This window comes from Etheostoma spectabile, chromosome 15 (genome assembly GCF_008692095.1).
Source record: "Etheostoma spectabile isolate EspeVRDwgs_2016 chromosome 15, UIUC_Espe_1.0, whole genome shotgun sequence".
NCBI classification, from domain to species: domain Eukaryota; kingdom Metazoa; phylum Chordata; class Actinopteri; order Perciformes; family Percidae; genus Etheostoma; species Etheostoma spectabile.
Genome location: NC_045747.1, coordinates 24,095,398 through 24,113,184, shown reverse-complemented (window position 1 = coordinate 24,113,184; position 17,787 = coordinate 24,095,398). Strand labels below are relative to the sequence as shown.

The 17,787-nt window shown below is 42.8% G+C and overlaps 1 protein-coding gene across 1 annotated transcript in view; it reads right to left on the bottom strand.

The window, feature by feature from the left end:
* pkn1b (protein kinase N1b) overlaps positions 1-17,787 on the bottom strand; it is a 42,310-nt gene that overhangs the window by 1,815 nt on the left and 22,708 nt on the right. The window contains exons 6-21 of the mRNA XM_032536421.1: positions 16,901-17,114; positions 15,911-16,105; positions 14,576-14,685; positions 13,749-13,892; positions 12,926-13,001; positions 10,382-10,523; positions 9,218-9,305; positions 8,424-8,472; positions 6,617-6,696; positions 4,833-4,924; positions 4,443-4,619; positions 4,147-4,209; positions 3,065-3,141; positions 2,078-2,220; positions 1,018-1,125; positions 817-897 (exon numbers count right to left, since the gene is read on the bottom strand). Coding sequence (XP_032392312.1) covers positions 817-897; positions 1,018-1,125; positions 2,078-2,220; positions 3,065-3,141; positions 4,147-4,209; positions 4,443-4,619; positions 4,833-4,924; positions 6,617-6,696; positions 8,424-8,472; positions 9,218-9,305; positions 10,382-10,523; positions 12,926-13,001; positions 13,749-13,892; positions 14,576-14,685; positions 15,911-16,105; positions 16,901-17,114 — 1,839 coding nt within the window. The remainder of the gene's footprint in view (positions 1-816; positions 898-1,017; positions 1,126-2,077; positions 2,221-3,064; positions 3,142-4,146; positions 4,210-4,442; positions 4,620-4,832; positions 4,925-6,616; positions 6,697-8,423; positions 8,473-9,217; positions 9,306-10,381; positions 10,524-12,925; positions 13,002-13,748; positions 13,893-14,575; positions 14,686-15,910; positions 16,106-16,900; positions 17,115-17,787) is intronic.

Sequence of the window (17,787 nt, the reverse complement as noted above, 5' to 3'; positions counted from 1 at the left end):
CCCGAAATTGCTATCTCCAAACTCACCAGACTCCATTTAAATAATCACTACTTTAATCATCGTAAAACACACTTCATTCAATGTTGACAGAAACAAAACAAAAAACAATCAAAAGCTGTCTTGGTTTCTCTTTCCACTGTTCCAACAATCACCGCTCTGGTTTGGTTGAAATTAATCATTAATTCACCCATTTACATGTGGAAATTTGCTGGCTCTATACACCTAAAAGTAAGGATTATTTACATGGAGTCTGGTGGAGATATGCTGCTCTATAAAATGCTAAAAGTATTGATTATTTATATGGAGTCTGGTGGAGATATGCTGCTCTATACACGCTAAAAGTAGTGATTATTTACATGGAGTCTGGTGGAGATATGCTGCTCTATACACGCTAAAAGTAGTGATTATTTACATGGAGTCTGGTGAAGATATGCTGCTCTATACACGCTAAAAGTAGTGAATGTTTACATGAAGTCTGGTGAGTTTGATCATAGCAATTTTGGGGCTGTTTCATGTTAAACAAAAGGCCTGTCTCTGTAGGGATCCTTCCTATAATGTTGTCAGACACTTATGATAATATAATAATAATAATCTGAGCTTTGTCAGAGGCAAAAACAGCACTTATTGTGGATGAAAATGAAAGGTGTGTTATTGCCCGTTAACGTTTCATCGCAACTTGTTTAGTCACTTGCCTAATACTGGACCTTTTTTATAGATTGTTGTTCCCATCAGTCCCTTGGACACACAAAAGCAAGGGAAAATAATGTTGGAAAGGTTGAAAAACACAGAAAAGTTAGAAAAAAAATAGACACTCACCCTGAAAAACGGTTGTTTTTTGACCTCTTCGGCATCCTTTTCTCCCGAGCCCAGTCGTCTTTCGGGATTCCTCCTCAACAACTAGCAGCCGACAAAAAAGCAACAAAACCTCATCATTTATTTACACAGTTTTCTTTGCTATCTACGTAAAGAGAGCTGAGGTTAGTCAGGGGCAGGACGTGACAGGAGAAGTGTTCTAACCCGTCTCATTACGCCGATGGCTTCGCTGGAGAGGAAGCGAGGGTAGCGCACTTCATCGTTCACAATGCTGTCGAAAACCTCCTCCTCATCGTCACCTGGGAACGGAGACTGGGAGAAACAGACGCTCATTAGTTGGCATTACATACAGGGTCGACCGATACCGGGTTTTAGAAGCCAATACCAGCTATCAGTAGTTAATGAAACCGATATCTGGAACAGATATTTACTATTGACTCAACAGTCAATGGTAAATGAACTAATTTTACAATTAGCTCACCGATTTAACACATCTCTTATTTGTTTTTCTCCAACTTCAGAGTAACATTTTAATGAGTTCATGGTCTCAGTTGCTAGTTTTAACCCTCATGTTGTCCTCATGTTGTCCTCATGTTGTCCTCATGTTGTCCTCATGTTGTCCTTGGGTCATATTGACCCGTTTTCCTATATCAATGTTCTTTTTAATTCCCCAAAATAACATGATTGATTCCACCCAACGCTCTTTGGGGTGATTTTGATGGGTAATTTTATTCAATTTTATAGCATTTGGAAAAAAAAGTGAAGTGTTTTTGAAATAGTATTGAGTAAAAGTTGACATATTCCAGTCTGTGATTATCATCAACATCCATTCCTTTAATTTTAGTCTCAATAATTCCTAATTTCTGCTTTTCTAACTCCAACATTAGGTATAATTTCCTATAAATGAGGTTTATTGACCATAAATTCCAAAAATAACTGTAAAACTAAAGTTAATAAGTTAGCGTTACGTAGTGTTGAAAACGTCAAAAAAAGTGACAAACAGTGGAAAAAAGTCAAAAGTGTTGAAAAATTGGACAAAAATGTAAGAAAAAGTTAAAAACATCGATATAAAGCGTCAACAAAAGTGTCGACTTTCAATTTTGACGGTGACGACACTGTTGTTCAATCCGTTGGTCGTGTGCTGCTAAGATGTTTTATGCCTTTTTTTTTTTTTTATTGCGTTGTTGTTTTTTTGTTTTTTTTGCACCTCCAACTGCAGATCAAATGTCCCATCGAGGGACAATGAAGAACTCTGTATTCTCACCTCTCCGACCAACATCTCGTAGACGAGCACCCCGAGCCCCCACCAGTCGACCGCCCGGGTGTACGAGGTGTCCGTCAGCACCTCCGGGGCCAGAAACTCCGGGGTCCCGCAGAAGGTGCTGGTCCGGTCCCCATAACCCATACCTGTGAGGCGAGGGCAGATTTTACGGGTGAAGAAAACTAAATATCATTTGATGACTTAAAATAGAAAAAAGAAAAAGAAACATGGAAAGAAAACTGCACAGCAGCAATTACATGGGCCATTAACTATCACCGGGGATAAAAAAACTAAATAATGTCCCAAGGCTTATTTCCATTGTTATACTCTAGGACAGGAGTGTCAAACTCAACTTCTCTGAGGGCCACATGGGAAAAAGACAATCACATCGATGTATGGTTTGTTGACATGCTTCAAATTAATCGAAACAGTCAAATAAGAAAGTGACAAACACAAATGCAAACAGCACCAGATATGTCTGAAATAGTGCCAAAAATGCCAAACAAATTCCAAAAATGTTGAATTCCCCCCCCCCCCCCAAAATATCTGAAATACCTGCAAAAACTAAGCAGGCCAAAATGTATTTGAAATTTGTAAACATGTCCTTAAAGCTACAGCGCGTAGTTTCTGTCTCCCCCGTGAGGAATTGACTACAATGACAACAACACTGTCGGCGCATCCACATGACACAAGCCTTCCGTGATCCCCCCTCCCCTCCCCCCTCCTCCACGCAGTCACTAGTAGCCAAGGAGGACACGGAGGATTGAAAAAACATGATGGACTCTTCAACAAAAAGTTACGTATTTAAGCTTTAAAACCACTTTTAACTGGCTCCGTGTCACACTTTGCGGGCAGATTATTGACTGTTGGAGTGGTGAAAGACACAGCAACGCTTATAAAAAAAAATGATGTAATTAAGCAAGAAAGTCCATTTCCCCTAATGTGTGGAACCTTTCCTTATCTGGTGTTGAATAAATAACAAGCGCTCACCTTCTTTACAGAGCCCAAAGTCCGCTATCTTCACAAAGCCCTCTGTGTCCAGCAGCAGGTTGTCCAGTTTAAGGTCCCTGACAAGGAAAAAGGAAGTGGATTCAAGTCAATTAGAGTTCGAAGCAATTTAATAAAAAGATATCAGGGGTATTTTTTTTAGCAAAACGTGGATCTAAACAATCAGCAGAGTTTTGAGATTAGTACTCAGTATCCTGTTAATAGCCTGTACATACCTGTAGTAATAATCACTCATTTGGACACGTATTTCCTTCCAAAGGCCAAGGGAATTTTATCAAGATGCATAGTATCCTGATCCATGTAATAACTGGCCTTTAATAATAAAAACCTGTCTGCCCCCTGTATTTTAACATAGGGGGGTGTATACTTATGCCCCTGTATTTTAACATAGGGGGGTGTATACTTATGCCCCTGTATTTAAACATAGGGGGGTGTATACTTATGCCCCTGTATTTTAACATAGGGGGTGTATACTTACGCCCCTGTATTTTAACATAGGGGGGTGTATACTTATGCCCCCTGTATTTTAACATAGGGGGTGTATACTTAGGCCCCCTGTATTTTAACATAGGGGGGTGTATACTTATGCCCCTGTATTTTAACATAGGGGGGTGTATACTTATGCCCCCGGTATTTTAACATAGGGGGGTGGATACTTATGCCCCTGTATTTTAACATAGGGGGGTGTATACTTATGCCACCTGTATTTTAAGGAAGAACATTTATTTATTTATGAGACATTATTCATTCACAAAGAAAATTGGCGTCCTTAAAGGATGGATTTTCCTACATTTGAATAAGACATTAAGATCAATTTCCAAAAGATGTATTTTTTATTCCTCTTTTTAATCAACTTAAGCATGGGTGTGTAAACTTAAACAAGCCACTGTAAATATCTTAATGTCCGTCGGTCGGGGGTCAGACTGAGACAGAAAAATGCGCCCCCCCCCCCCCCCCCTCTGCTGAAATCTACCCGCATTTGGATGGAGGCTAATGTCAAACCCTGTATACACAGCAGTGGTGCGGAGGCATAAAGAACAGCGAGTACGTATCAAAGTACTCACCTATACACAATCTTATGGTCATGAAGGAACTGCAGACCCAGGACCACACAAGCCGAGTAGAAGCTGTCGGATGAAAACAAAAAAACATATAGAAAGAAAGATAATTGAACACATACGCCGCTACATATCTCTACATATTGACATTGACGCTTCTTGGTACATTAACAGATGCATAGACGTTGACACATGGAGATTTCCGAGAAGCTTTCAGCCGGTTTCTCCTATCGAACACACACACACACACACACACACACACACACACACACACACAAATGGACAAAGACAGCAGAACTCACACAGCACGTGGCTCAGAAAAGACGTCGGCATGTATGTGCATCATGAGGTCGCCTCCCGCCGTGTACTCCATGACAAAACACACATGTTCTGGCGTCTGGAAACATGCAAACAGGTTGACCAGGAAGGGGTGGTGGGAGCCGTTGACGGCTTCAAAGATCCGCTTCTCACACATCAGACTGGAGACGGACAGGGGGGGGGGAGGATGGGGAGGATGGGGAGGATGGGGAGGATGGGGGGGAGGCGAGACAGCGATTACTGTATAGGTGGAGTCATGATGCAACGAGAGCTTTGCCTTGTAGCTGAGGCTTTTCGGTCGAGGTCACAGAGTGTGTGTGTGTGTGTGTGTGTGTGTGTGTGTGTGTGTGTGTGGGGGGGGGAAATGCAATTACCTTTCCACTTCATCCCTCGCTACGATGTCCCCTTTCTTCAGGGCTTTGATGGCGTACAGGCTGGATGTCCTTCTGTACTCCGACAGCAGCACCTGCAGACAATCACAGCGTTATTGTGTGTCACGTAACGATAGAAAATTGTCTTGAAATGAAAGACTCGCATAAAATGACATTAAAAGCAAACAATCAAGAACAACTTTTCCTCATATAAATAAGAGCAGATGTGCAAACCGCATTAAAAAGAGGTTTTATACAGTCTGTTTTCCTCATTTAAAATGTATACTGCAGTGGGAATCGAAGAGTTCTTCTAGGTTGATTTTCTATTTTATTTTTTATTTATCTTGAGTAACAGAAGAAAAGACCAAACAAAATCTAGGGCTGGGTAATATATCGATGTGGTATTTATATCGCGATATGAGACTAGATATCCTCTTAGATTTTAGTTGTATACATTATAATATGGTATAAGTGGTGTCTTTATCTGGTTTTAAAGGCTGCATTACAGTAAAGTGTCATTTTCTGAACTTACCAGACTGTTCTAGCTCTTCTATTATTTACCTTTACCCACTCAGTCATTAACTCATTTCTGGAGAATATTTATCAAAAATCTCATTGTGTAAATAACATTTTATTAAAGCGCCAATAGTCAACCGTTCAACATGGTAACAATTTCGACATGGAGGTATATTTGTTCCAAGAATATCGTGATATTTGATAACTAAATCTGACAAAAACACAAAGGAAAAACCCAAACAAGCAGAAATTAGGAATTATTGAGACTAAAATTAAAGGAATGGATGTTGATGATAATCACAGACTGGAATATGTCAACTTTTACTCAACACTATTTCAACAACACTTCACTTTGTTTTACAATGCTATAAATAGAATAAGACCCAAATTAATGAAAGTAGGATTTGTACTTGGCAAAGAGCGTTGGAATCAATCATGTTATTTTGGGAATTAAAAAGAACATTGGTATAGGACAACATGAGGACAACATGAAGACAACATGAGACAACAAGAGGACAACATGAGGACACATGGGGCAACATGAGGACAACATGAGGACAACATGGGGCGCATCATGAAGACAACATGAGGACAACATGAAGACAACATGAAGACAACATGAGGACAACATGAGGACAACATGAGGACAACATGAAGACAACATGAGGACAACATGGGGGCAGCATGAAGACAACATGAGGACAACATGGGGACAACATGAAGACAACATGAGGACAACATGAAGACAACATGGGGACAACATGAGGACAACATGGGGGCAACATGAAGACAACATGAGGACAACATGAGGACAACATGAAGACAACAGGAGGACAACATGAGGGCAACATGAGGGCAACATGAGGACAACATGAAGACAACATGAAGACAACATGAGGGCAACATGAGGACAACATGGGGGCAACATGAAGACAACATGAGGACAACATGAAGACAACATGAAGGCAACATGAGGGCAACATGAGGACAACATGAAGGCAACATGAGGACAACATGAAGGCAACATGAGGACAACATGAGGACAACATGAAGACAACAGGAGGACAACATGAGGGCAACATGAGGGCAACATGAGGACAACATGAAGGCAACATGAAGACAACATGAAGATAACATGAGGGCAACATGAGGACAACATGAGGACAACATGAAGACAACATGAAGACAACATGAAGACAACATGGGGGTTGAAGAGAGTTGTTTATTGTGTACGTTTGTGTACGTTATGAGGGAGAAAGAAGTGCGAGTACCTTCCCGAAGTGGCCTCTGCCGAGCACGGCTATCAGCTTGAAGTCCTGAAGGCAGAGGGGGCCTCTGCTGGGTCCCAGGGCTAGAGGGCAGTCATTACGATTAAAAAGCATGCAACATAACAACACAGGTTTCTATTCAAACTGAGCCCCGACCAATAAAAGGGTTTTAAAGGAGAGACCAAAACAAATATGGTATTTTTTAATTCCCAAAACGGGGCCCATATTTTTATACAAAAAAATCAGAAATGCTAAAAACAGAACAGATTTCCCCAACATAGTTTGGGGGTGTTTTCCCATGTTGGGAAAATTGTTGGAAATCTGAAAAGCCTTTTTGTTTTGCATCCGAATTGTGAAACCACATTAAAAAAGATTTTTTCCATGGTTAAAACAAAAGGGTACACCCCCGGACCAATTGGGTTTTGTGTGGGGGTGGTGTGTGTGTGTGTGTGTGTGGTGTGTGGTGTGGGGGGGGGGGGGGGGGGGGGGGGGTTCGTACAAGCTGTGTTGGCCCTAGCAAAAAAAATAGGGTCAGGGTTTTGGGGGTTTTTTTATGGATGGGGGGTTTTTTGTTTTGTTTATGTTGTAGGGTTTTGTGTTTTTGTTTTGGTGGGGGGGGTCTGTGTCGTGTGGTTGTGCGTGTGTTGTCGTCTGCGGCTGTGGGGGGTGTGTTGGTGGTTGTGTCTGTCTTGTGGGGGTGTGTGTGTGGTGGTGGTGTGGTCCTGCGTATAGATTTGGGACGGCACTGTTGGCCCTGGGGGGGGGGCGATGTCCGGGTGGACGGGGGGTTTAAAAGACCCCCCTTGTCCCCCTGAGACAACCCAGAGGAAAGGAAAAGAAAAGAAGGAAAAGAAGAAGGAAGGACAGAACAAAAAAACAAACCAGTTAAAAAAGGTTTTGTAGAAATGGGGCAAAATCAAACTGGTCCCTCTCAATTTATCTCACCACTCAATTTTCTTCACAAAAACTTTGCCCCATCACTTTTTTGGGGCTTTTTTTAAGTTTTGCGTTTTTCTTTTTTTTTCACTTTTTTGGGCGTTTTGCTGCTTTTTTTTGGTTTTTTTGGGGCGTTTAACCAATTTTTTTTTTCTTTTATGTTAAATTTTTATTTTTGACTTGGGGTCTTTAGGGGCCGAACTGTAATGAGAAGGCTATATGAGACATGCAATGTACAGTAAAAGAGCCGACTTTTCGAAAAAAAATCATGTTTTAACAAAATGAACTGTTGGCCCAAAGTGATTTACTTTAATGAAAATGGTTTTCCCCCCCCCTTGAGGGGGGAAAAAAATGAGGGTGGGTAAAAATTAAAAAATTTTTCAGCAAAATTGCCTCTGAAGACGAGCTAAAAACCCCTTTCTTCAAAACCTAAAGGAAACTCAGCCAGTGAGCCAATCAGCACGCAAGCTTCCACCAAAACTAATAATGTCTGTATTGGGTGTCTAGGGTTAGATAGGGAGCACAACCAAAACCCTACACACCACACAAAACCCCACACACCCCCACAAAAACCCCACAACCAGACCCACGTCCCGCTGCCCCCCCCCTCCCTTTTCCTGTCCACTCCGCTCCTTCCTCCCCCACTAATTAGTTCTCTTAAAACAAAAAAACATCAGAGTAAAAAATCCCATAATACTTCAATACTCCGTTGAACAACCATCTGCCACAGGCTCTCTCTCTCTCTCTCTCTCTCTTCTCTCTCTTCTCTCTCCCTCCCTCTCTCTCTCTCTCTTCTCCTCTCCTCCTCTCTCTCTCTCTTTTATCTCGCTCTTCTCCCCCTCTCTCTCTCTCCCTCTCTCTCTCTCTCTCTCACCTGTGTTGCCAAAGCAGTTGCGAGAAGCCAGAATGTAAGAAAACAAAACCTAAATTAACACAAAAGAAGAAGAGTGAGACCTCTTCCTTCAGCTCCCCCCCCCCACCCCCTCCCCTCTCTCTTCATCCTGCTCTTTCCTTGAGGAAATTTAAAAGCTCAGATGGGCCGTCTGGAATCTTACCCTTATGAGGGGTCATAAGGTATTGATTGAATTCGTACATTTTTTCAGACACACTGACAGAAAACACCTGACTGAAACTCGGGAGAAATTCAACTTACTCACCAAAATTAAAAATCTGTGGGATCATGAATCAACTTTAAACTAATCTCGCTCTCTCTCCCCCCCCACCCTCCTCTCTCATCCCTCTCCCTCTCTCTTCCCTCGTTTTCCTCTTCATGACCACCTCCCCCAGTCCTCCCTCCCTCTTATGCTTCTTGCGTTTCTTCACTGGGCCCAAGTGCCGGGATTGACATCGCGATAAGCTGCCCTCCATCCAATTAAGTCTCATTAAACTGCTCCCTGGAGTTCCCTCCTCCTTTCTCACTCTCCATCCTCCTCCTCCATTTCTCACCGTCCTCCTCCCCCCACTCTGCGGCTCATTTCAAACAGTGCAGTGGCCTGGACTAAGCCCGGTTCCAACCAACGCTTTCGGTGGAGTGAGCAAAGAAGCAAAAGAGGACATTACGGTTCAAGACCCCATCTTCCCCCCCCACCCCCCGCTCCCCCCCCCTTCTCCCTCCCTCCTCCCTCCTCTCTCTCTCTCTCTCTCTCTCTCTCTTTCCCTCTCTCTCACCAAGGCAGCCGGTGCGTCCACCACATCTCTCCGGATATCAGCTTTGGGGGGAGAGTCGCTGCCCAGATTCAGCTTCTCCACGGAGATTCTCTGCACACACAAAGAGTAAATTAGACTAGATTAGACTAGACTAGATTAGATTAGACTAGATTAGATTAGATTCTACTTTATCTGGCTGGATGTAAGTGGCGTCAAATAAAAGTTTTTTTTAAAGTGCGTTTGCAGTGTAAGTGAGTGACGTTAAATTTAAATTAAGTTGAATATGTAATTAAAATATTTTAGCAAAAGTAGGTAACCATAAATAATATTGAAAAAGTAAGATATAAAAAATATATAAATACAGACAGTAAAGGTATCCAGAGTGTGTGGAGTAAATAAACAAATCTGATTTTCTGTAACGGAGGCACACGTTAAAACCCTTCGGTGGAACTGGACCTCACCGCTGTGGGAGGAAGAGGAGGAAGAGGATGAAGAGGAGACACTGCGGGGGAATACAGTCAATATTTCATCTAACAGATTCTATCACCATGAAGCTTCCCCAGTTGCATCCATTCTCACCCCGTCGTTAGGGTGTATAATCTGTTATGAATCAGGCTGTGTGTGATATCTGAACAAAGCCCTAAAAAGCTTCAGAGTGTGAATGGAAGTGAGAGGTTTGGTCATGGTTTCTGCAGGTTTTACCAACTCAAATTTAAGATCTATATGAATGAAATTCAAGAGCTATATCCCAACATACAAAACACAACGAAATGCAGAGTCACAAAAGCAGGGCTGTAGTACTCGAGTCCGGTCTTGGACTCGAGTCTGGACTCAAGACCATTTTTCTATGGACTCGGACTTGTCTCGGTCTCGGCCACCGGTCTTGCCAAATTTGGCTTTTGGTCTCGACCCAGTCCAGGTGTCTTTGTTATGTTGATGATAATATTGGATTGTAAAAACCTTTAATAAGCCATTTTAACGACGTGTGAACACTTTGACAGATAGATGTCAACATGAAACTTCCCCAGTTGATCACTGACATCAAGACAATTTATTTAATGTATTCCAAGTTCTCTGAAATGCAATGTTTAAAAGGGCCAATATGTTAAGGGTTGAGCCCCCACTGAAAGGGTCTAAAATAATCATTTTTTTTGCAGAGCAGGAGTCCTACTGGGTGTTCCCTACCCTGCGCTGTGTGTGAGCGTGCTGCTTGAGAAGCTGGGGGTGTAGGCCGGCGCGTTGCTGCCACTGGGGATGGCGTTCCTGAGCAGGCGGACCCAGGTGGCGATGTCCACGTTCATCTGGCGAGCACGCACGAAGGCTTTCCCTGGAACACACACACAGTGGAACATACTGTCAACATCTTGGATATATCAAATGGCGACTGGGTCTCATTATTGCCTGAATTCTTATTATCACTTCTACTTTAACCCTGGTGTTGTCTTCACCTTCGGGACCCTCTCATGTCCCTCGGGTCAAACTGACCCGGGACTTATTTGGGGTTTAAAAAAACAATTCTGAATTAAAATTTTACTTCATAATCTATAAAACAAATATTGTCTTTATCTCAATTTCCAACAGCTGAGATAACATCTATGTTTAGGGAATGCATCAGTCTCTACTAGCACACTATTAAACATGGAAGTGGGGTTTGTTGTTTGTCATAAGGTTATAATTCATGTTAAAAATCCACTATGGAAACAACATAAGTGTCATATCCAGAATAATGTTCTGAGTCAGGAATACATGTTTATCACAGGAAATAAGGAAAGGACGTTGATTTTCAGGTAGGGAAAATGTAACCTGTACCATTTTTCTTCTTGTCAAAATTTGAAATGGGTCAATTTGACCCGAATACCAGACAAGGGTTAAGTAAAAAGATGTGAATACGTCTTCCACCGCTGGTTATATCTCTGTCACGTGACCCAGATAACGTAGTAACGCAGGTACACAGCCTATGAAACATCATAAAACATTGTATTTTTTTTGCTTAAATTAACCCAAAATTGACAATTACCATCAACAGTTGTACTCCTTAGAACTAATGTTAGAAATGAATTGCGGTTAAACAAAGGAACTATAACAAAGAAGTATTGATTTTTTTTTTTTTTAAATCAGGGTCTGGTGGGTTTGAGCTTTTTTCTGGTTAAACAGAAAGGTCTTAAAGAGGTTTTTAAATGTCTATGTCTCTGCAGGGATCATTTCCATAATGTTGTCAGACACTTGGAATATTAATCGGACCCGGTTAGCCGCAAAACGAGCACTTTTACAACGTAGGAAACTGGTGCCCAGGTTGAAAAACAACGACAATTACCCTTTAACGCTCAGCATAGTAATTATGTGACGCAGATGCATCTCAGATACTTCGCCCGATGCTTTCTCACCATGTTGTTTCACGCAAAACACCACCTTATTTTGCATTAATTATGTCATTCTATGCCTGTTTTCTATGTTCGTTCTTTGTCTATTCTGAAACACTTGGAAAGGAAAAACTCTTAAGAGTACCATTACATGCACCTGCATCTTATTTTGCATTAATTATGTCTATTTACGTGAAGCACTGTGTCATTTCCTTATTGTAAAGCCTTGAGCTGTAGGTCTTGTATGTAAGGTGCTATACAAATAAAGTGCATTATCATCATTTTTATTGTTATTTCCAAGGTTGGACTGTCCACTCATATTTATCCACATGAATCCCAACTAGTATGATTGTATGAAAGTAATTGTTACAAATTGTGTGAGGTAGGCGCATTGTGATAGGTCCACAAACACGGTGACTTAAAAACATCATCTGGCTAAAAACTTCTCATGTTTCTTTTTTCTTGAAAGACAGACCCCATCTTATTTTGGCATGAAACTGTGGAAGTGTGGTGCTATTTGGAGCCTTGTTAGTGTGTTGGTATAAAACAGAGATTTGTTTTTTACTTCCTCCATGCCCCGACTCCTAGCTTTATAAAGTAATTTAGCGGTTAGCACTAGCTTGTTTCAAGCTACAGACACATTTGATTAGAACGGTCGACTCGGTACACATGTGTTATTAACCCCTAGGTTCATTTTGCACTGGAATTGTCCTTTAAAGGAACACATTGTAATAATAATAATAATAATAATAATACATTTTATTTGTAATGCACTTTACATTTAAACAACTCTCAAAGTGCTACAGGTAAGATCATAAAAGCGAGGTAAAAAACATCAGTGTAAAATATCTATAAATAGTGCGACGACATTTTTGTGCAAACTCATAAGTTCTGCTAAAAAGACATGTTTTTAGTCCTTTTTGAGAAGTCTCAATAGTCTGTGGTGCCCTCAGATGGTCAGGGGGGGCGTTCCAAGTCCGAGGAGTGGCGGAGCAGAATGCACCATGGTGCTGAGCTTAGTTCTGTAGTTGCATTAAGGCAAATGTAGGATTTAAACCATATCATGGACTAAAACCCAGGATATCTCGGCCTCTGCTGCTTCGAATTTGGAGACATACCAAATCCAATTTTGTCTTGTAGGGCTCCCAATGTTATGGGAGTGTAATACTAAATCCCTGGAGAACCCCTTTAAGGGCCAAGTCTAGGTTTCTCAAATTCATCTGAATTGAATGAGACCAGCAGGAACCCTGAATGACACTCGGGGCTCTGGAAACTAACGTGTAAAAACACAAGCCGTTTTGATTCCTTCACCAGTGAAGTGATACTCTCTATTTTAGATCTGTGGCTGTGTGTGAACACGTGGACGTACCGTGCTGTTTGGAGAAGACCTTCTTCTGCCTCTGGAGTTTTCGGCCTCTCTCTATTACCGGGTTAAAGAAAGTCACCTAAAACACAAACGACATGTTAAAACAAAAAACTACAGGAAGGGATTGATGCATTTATTATTTAGTAGTAGTCGTCATGTATTTTAAGTCCATTAATTCCAGATAATGGTCTAGATGATCCCTTAGGGGGGGCAGTGGCTCAGTCCGTAGGAAGTTGGGTTGCAAACCAGAGGGTCTCTGGTCCAAGTCCCCTTATGGATCAAAGTATGGGGTGTGGTAGCTCCTGGGCACTGCAAGGGACCGTACCCCCCAAAAGAGCTGGTCCAGGTCCCTCGGTGGCAGCCCACTCACTCTGACATCTCTCTCCATTAATGCATGAATAGGTCCTGAGCGTGTGTGTGTGTGTGTGTGTGTGTGTGTGTGTATATTTCAGGCCTGTGTGTAGTTACACTAACAAAACAGAGTGTAAATTGTAATTTCCCCACTGGGGATCAATAAACACTATTAATTATTAGTTTTGTGTGTGTGTGGTGTGTGTGTGTGTGGTGTGTGTGTGTGTGTGTGTGTGTGTGTGTGTGTGTGTGTGGTGTGTGTGTGTGAGGAGAGGGATTTCTAAAGTGCACGTTCTGTCCTTGGAGATACATAAAAACAGCTTATACGCAGAAATGGCTGACAGAAGATTTTAGTGGTTTTGACTTTTTTAAACCGCGTATAACTTGAAACCGGTAACCGGTTCAAGCCTAGTGTGTGTGTGTATATGTGTGTGTGTGTGTGGTGTGTGTGTGTGTGTGTGTGTGTGTCCTGTACCTCGGCCAGCAGCAGCCCCTGTGGCTCCAGCTCCAGCTGGACTCGGTGCCGCTGGTTGTCCAGGAACTCTTCCAGCTTCAGGTACTTGAGAGCGCACAGGGAGCGGTAATCTCTCCAGTACACTGCGATCTCCATCTCCCTGGACTAGTCACACACAAACACACAAACACACAAACACACACACAATGCAACCTTCACTCAGGTTCAAAACAACTTTATTAATCCCACTATAGGCAGCTTTGTACACAGAAACACACAACAACAACACACCAACAGTCGAATACACCAAGGAGCTAAAATTATGTTGCTGTTATGTTGTTAGTGAAGGTTAATCTTGCCCCTTCAAAACAACAACAACCCTCGAGCTACACACTGAAAATGGGAAGTTTTGAAATACAATTGGATGCGACAAGGCATGATTGTAAAGAACATGCTTAGGGCATTTCTTTTGGGACTGATTAGTGGGATTGCTGATGACCAAGTCCACATGGTGATTTACTGGTAAGAGATAATGAGGTGTAACCTTGTATCAGCTGATTTAAATATCTTATGTTACTGTATTGCGTCAACAGCTAACTTCATTTAATACTGGATGTGGAGTTTTCTTTAGCGGGGTGCAGATGTTCCACCAGAACAACTTCCTTCAAGAGACTATTTTGCAGAGCCGCCGTCGCTTCCGTCAGCCCCTGTGATTGGTTGAAATACAAACAACCCAAGGTTGTTTCCCTCCTATCCAAGAATGTGTCTGTGGTGTAGTTTTTTGCGTGTGGAGCATCACGTTACGGTTGAATCAAGCTCTAACGGAGTGAGCGTGAGCGGAGTCTTACCCGCTCCAGCTCCAGAGTGAAGCTCTGGTCCCAGGCCTGCTCTCCGACCGTCCTCCACGCCGTCTGACCCACCACCGTGTTCTCCAGCTTCAGCACGGCGCTCACCTCCGCTGTCACACACACGCACGCACACACACACACCACACACACCACACACACACCACACACACACACACACACACACACACACACACACACACACACACACACACACACACACACACACACAGCATCTAATAAACAGCATGCATACAAGTCCACCACGTAGTTGTAAACTAGGATCATTTAACCCTCGGATGGTATTCGGGTCAAATTGACCCATTTCAAATTTTTACAGGAAGAAAAATGGTTCAAGTTACATTTTTTCTATCTGAACATCAACGTCCTTTCCTTATTTCCTGTGATAAACATGTATTTCTGATTCAGTTCAGAACATTATTCTGGATATGACACTTATGTTGTTTCCATAGTGGATTTTTAACATGAATTATAACCTTATGATAAAAACCCCACTTCCATGTTTAATAGTGTGCTAGTAGAGACTGATGCATTCCCTAAACATAGATGTTATCTCAAGTGTTTGAAATTGAGATAAAGACCATATTTGTTAATGGATTATAAAGTAAAATTTTATTTCAGAATTGCTTTTAAAGCCCCAAATAAGTCCCGGGTCAGTTTGACCCGAGGGACACGAGAGGGTCCCGAAGTGAAGACAACACCAGGGTTAAAGTAGGGGTGTAATGATACATCGATCTGGATCGATCTAATCCTCAACAATCCAGCATTACCGACACAAAATGAAAATATTGACCCATCTGTAAGATTCCCAGTGTTTCCTCTATGTTGATTGTCCAAGTGAAAATTGCCTAATTCCCTTGCAGGACTATTTTGCAGCGGCTCTTAGCGGAGTTCAGCACCGCCCATGACGATTCTGATTGGTTTAAAGAAATGCCAATTAACCAGAGCATGTTTTGCTATTTGGAGTAGCCAGACCCTCCTTCAGAGGGCCTTGGAGGAGGGTCGGTTATGCTAGACTAGAGTTTAAATTCTCAGCATGAGCCTGAATTTGACCGCGGCCCGGGTCGGACCGGGCCCTCGATCAAGCACTTGTGTTTTGGGTTCGTTCTAATTGGACAACTTGTCAGTTCTATATATGTAATATCGGTCGCAGGGCCCTGAATGAAATCAAGTCCAAATCGTATTGTGGCAGACTTTGTGATATCCGCAAATACTGTATCATTATCCAAAGATATAGTATTTCCTCGTGATTGCATGTTTTGATTTACAGCCCTGATTTGAAAGGCATCTGTTCAGAATAAGAGCTGAAAGGCTTACAGGAGAGCTCCTCGGTCTTGCCGGGGATCTTCAGGCTCATGCTGCTGGAGCTGCGGCTGTAGAGGCCGCTCAGTTTGAAGGAGGAGCGTCCGTCAGCCGCAGAGTACGAGGGAAGAACCAGCGGGCTCCCTTTGGTCCGCCCCGGGATCACCTCCAGCAGCCCCACACAGCCCAGGAGGTGCACCTGGAGAGTACCTGGAAGGAAGAGAAGGCCCTTTAATTCATAAAGATCAGTGCTCAAAAACAGCCGTCTCTGAAGGAACGATTTTAGCCATCAGGCTAAGATGCTAAACAACGCTTGCCTGAAGCTAGCCTCGAGGAGGAACTTGTTTTGGTGGAACATGTGTTCAAAAAGTGGTTTTAATTGTCAACAGAAACTCAGATTGGACAAGTAGTCTAGCTCTAACCATAGTCCTGCATGTCTGCATTTACCATGGCAACAAGGCCATGACAAAGGCAACAAAAAAGGCGACGAAAAGGCGACGAAAAGAAGATGAAAAGGCGACAAAAAGGCGACAAAAAGGCGGCGAAAAGGCGACGAAAAGGCGACGAAAAGAAGATGAAAAGGCGACAAAAAGAAGATGAAAAGGCGACGAAAAAGGCGACGAAAAGAAGATGAAAAGGCGACGAAAAGGCGACGAAAAGAAGATGAAAAGGCGACAAAAAGGCGACAAAAAGGCGGCGAAAGGCGATAACGTTTTTAATGTTTTTGAAGCTTTGTTTTGTCACTTTTTGATGTTTTAGAAGCTTTTTTGTGACTTTTTAATGATTTTGAAGCTTTTTTTGTGACTTTTCTATGTTTTTGAAGCTTTGTTTTGTCACATTTTAATGTTTTAGAAGCTTTTTATTGTCACTTTTTGATGCTTTTGAAGCTTTTTTTGTGACTTTTCTATGTTTTTGAAGCTTTGTTTTGTCACTTCTTTCAGATGTTTTTGTGACTTTTCTTCAACATCCTTGATCATTTAGATTTATTTTCCATGCGAGACCGACCTGTGAGCGGCGAGGGCTTGCTCAGGGTGCTGTACTGGTTGTGGACGTAGGGGGTGCTGTGGCGGGCGCTGAAGGACGAGGACGAGGCGAGCACCAGCTCCTCCTTGATGAGACAGGCCTTGGGGTGGTCCTCGGGGAGCTCCTGCAGACGCTGCTCCAGGGAGCAGCGCACCAGGTCCAGACGCTGGGTCGACTCGCTCAGACCACACTGAGCCTGCACGCACAAACACACACATTATCAACACACAAACACACACATTATCAACACTGAGCCTGCACGCACACACACAAACACACACAAACACACATTATCAACACTGAGCCTGCACACGTAAACACACAAACATACAAAAAACATTACTAGCCCTAGTTGGACCAGTCCTAGCCCTAGCCGGCACAGTCTTAGCCCTATTTGGAACAGTCCTAGCCATAGTTGGAACAGTCCTAGCCCTAGTTGGAACAGTCCAAGCCCTATTTGGAACAGTCCTAGCCATAGTTGGAACAGTCCTAGCCCTAGTTGGAACAGTCCAAGCCCTAGTTGGAACAGTCCTAGCCCTAGTTGGAACAGTCCTAGCCCTAGTTGGAACAGTCCAAGCCCTATTTGGAACAGTCCTAGCCATAGTTGGAACAGTCCTAGCCATAGTTGGAACAGTCCAAGCCCTAGTTGGAACAGTCCTAGCCCTAGTTGGAACAGTCCTAGCCCTAGTTGGAACAGTCCTAGCCCTAGTTGGACAAGTCCTAGCCCTAGTTGGAACAGTCTTAGCCCTAGTTGGAACAGCTCTAGCTCTAGTTGGAACAGCCCTAGCCCTAACTGGGACAGTCCTAACTAGTTGGACCAGTCCTAGCCCAGTTGGACCAGTCCTAGCCATAGCTGGAACAGCTCTAGC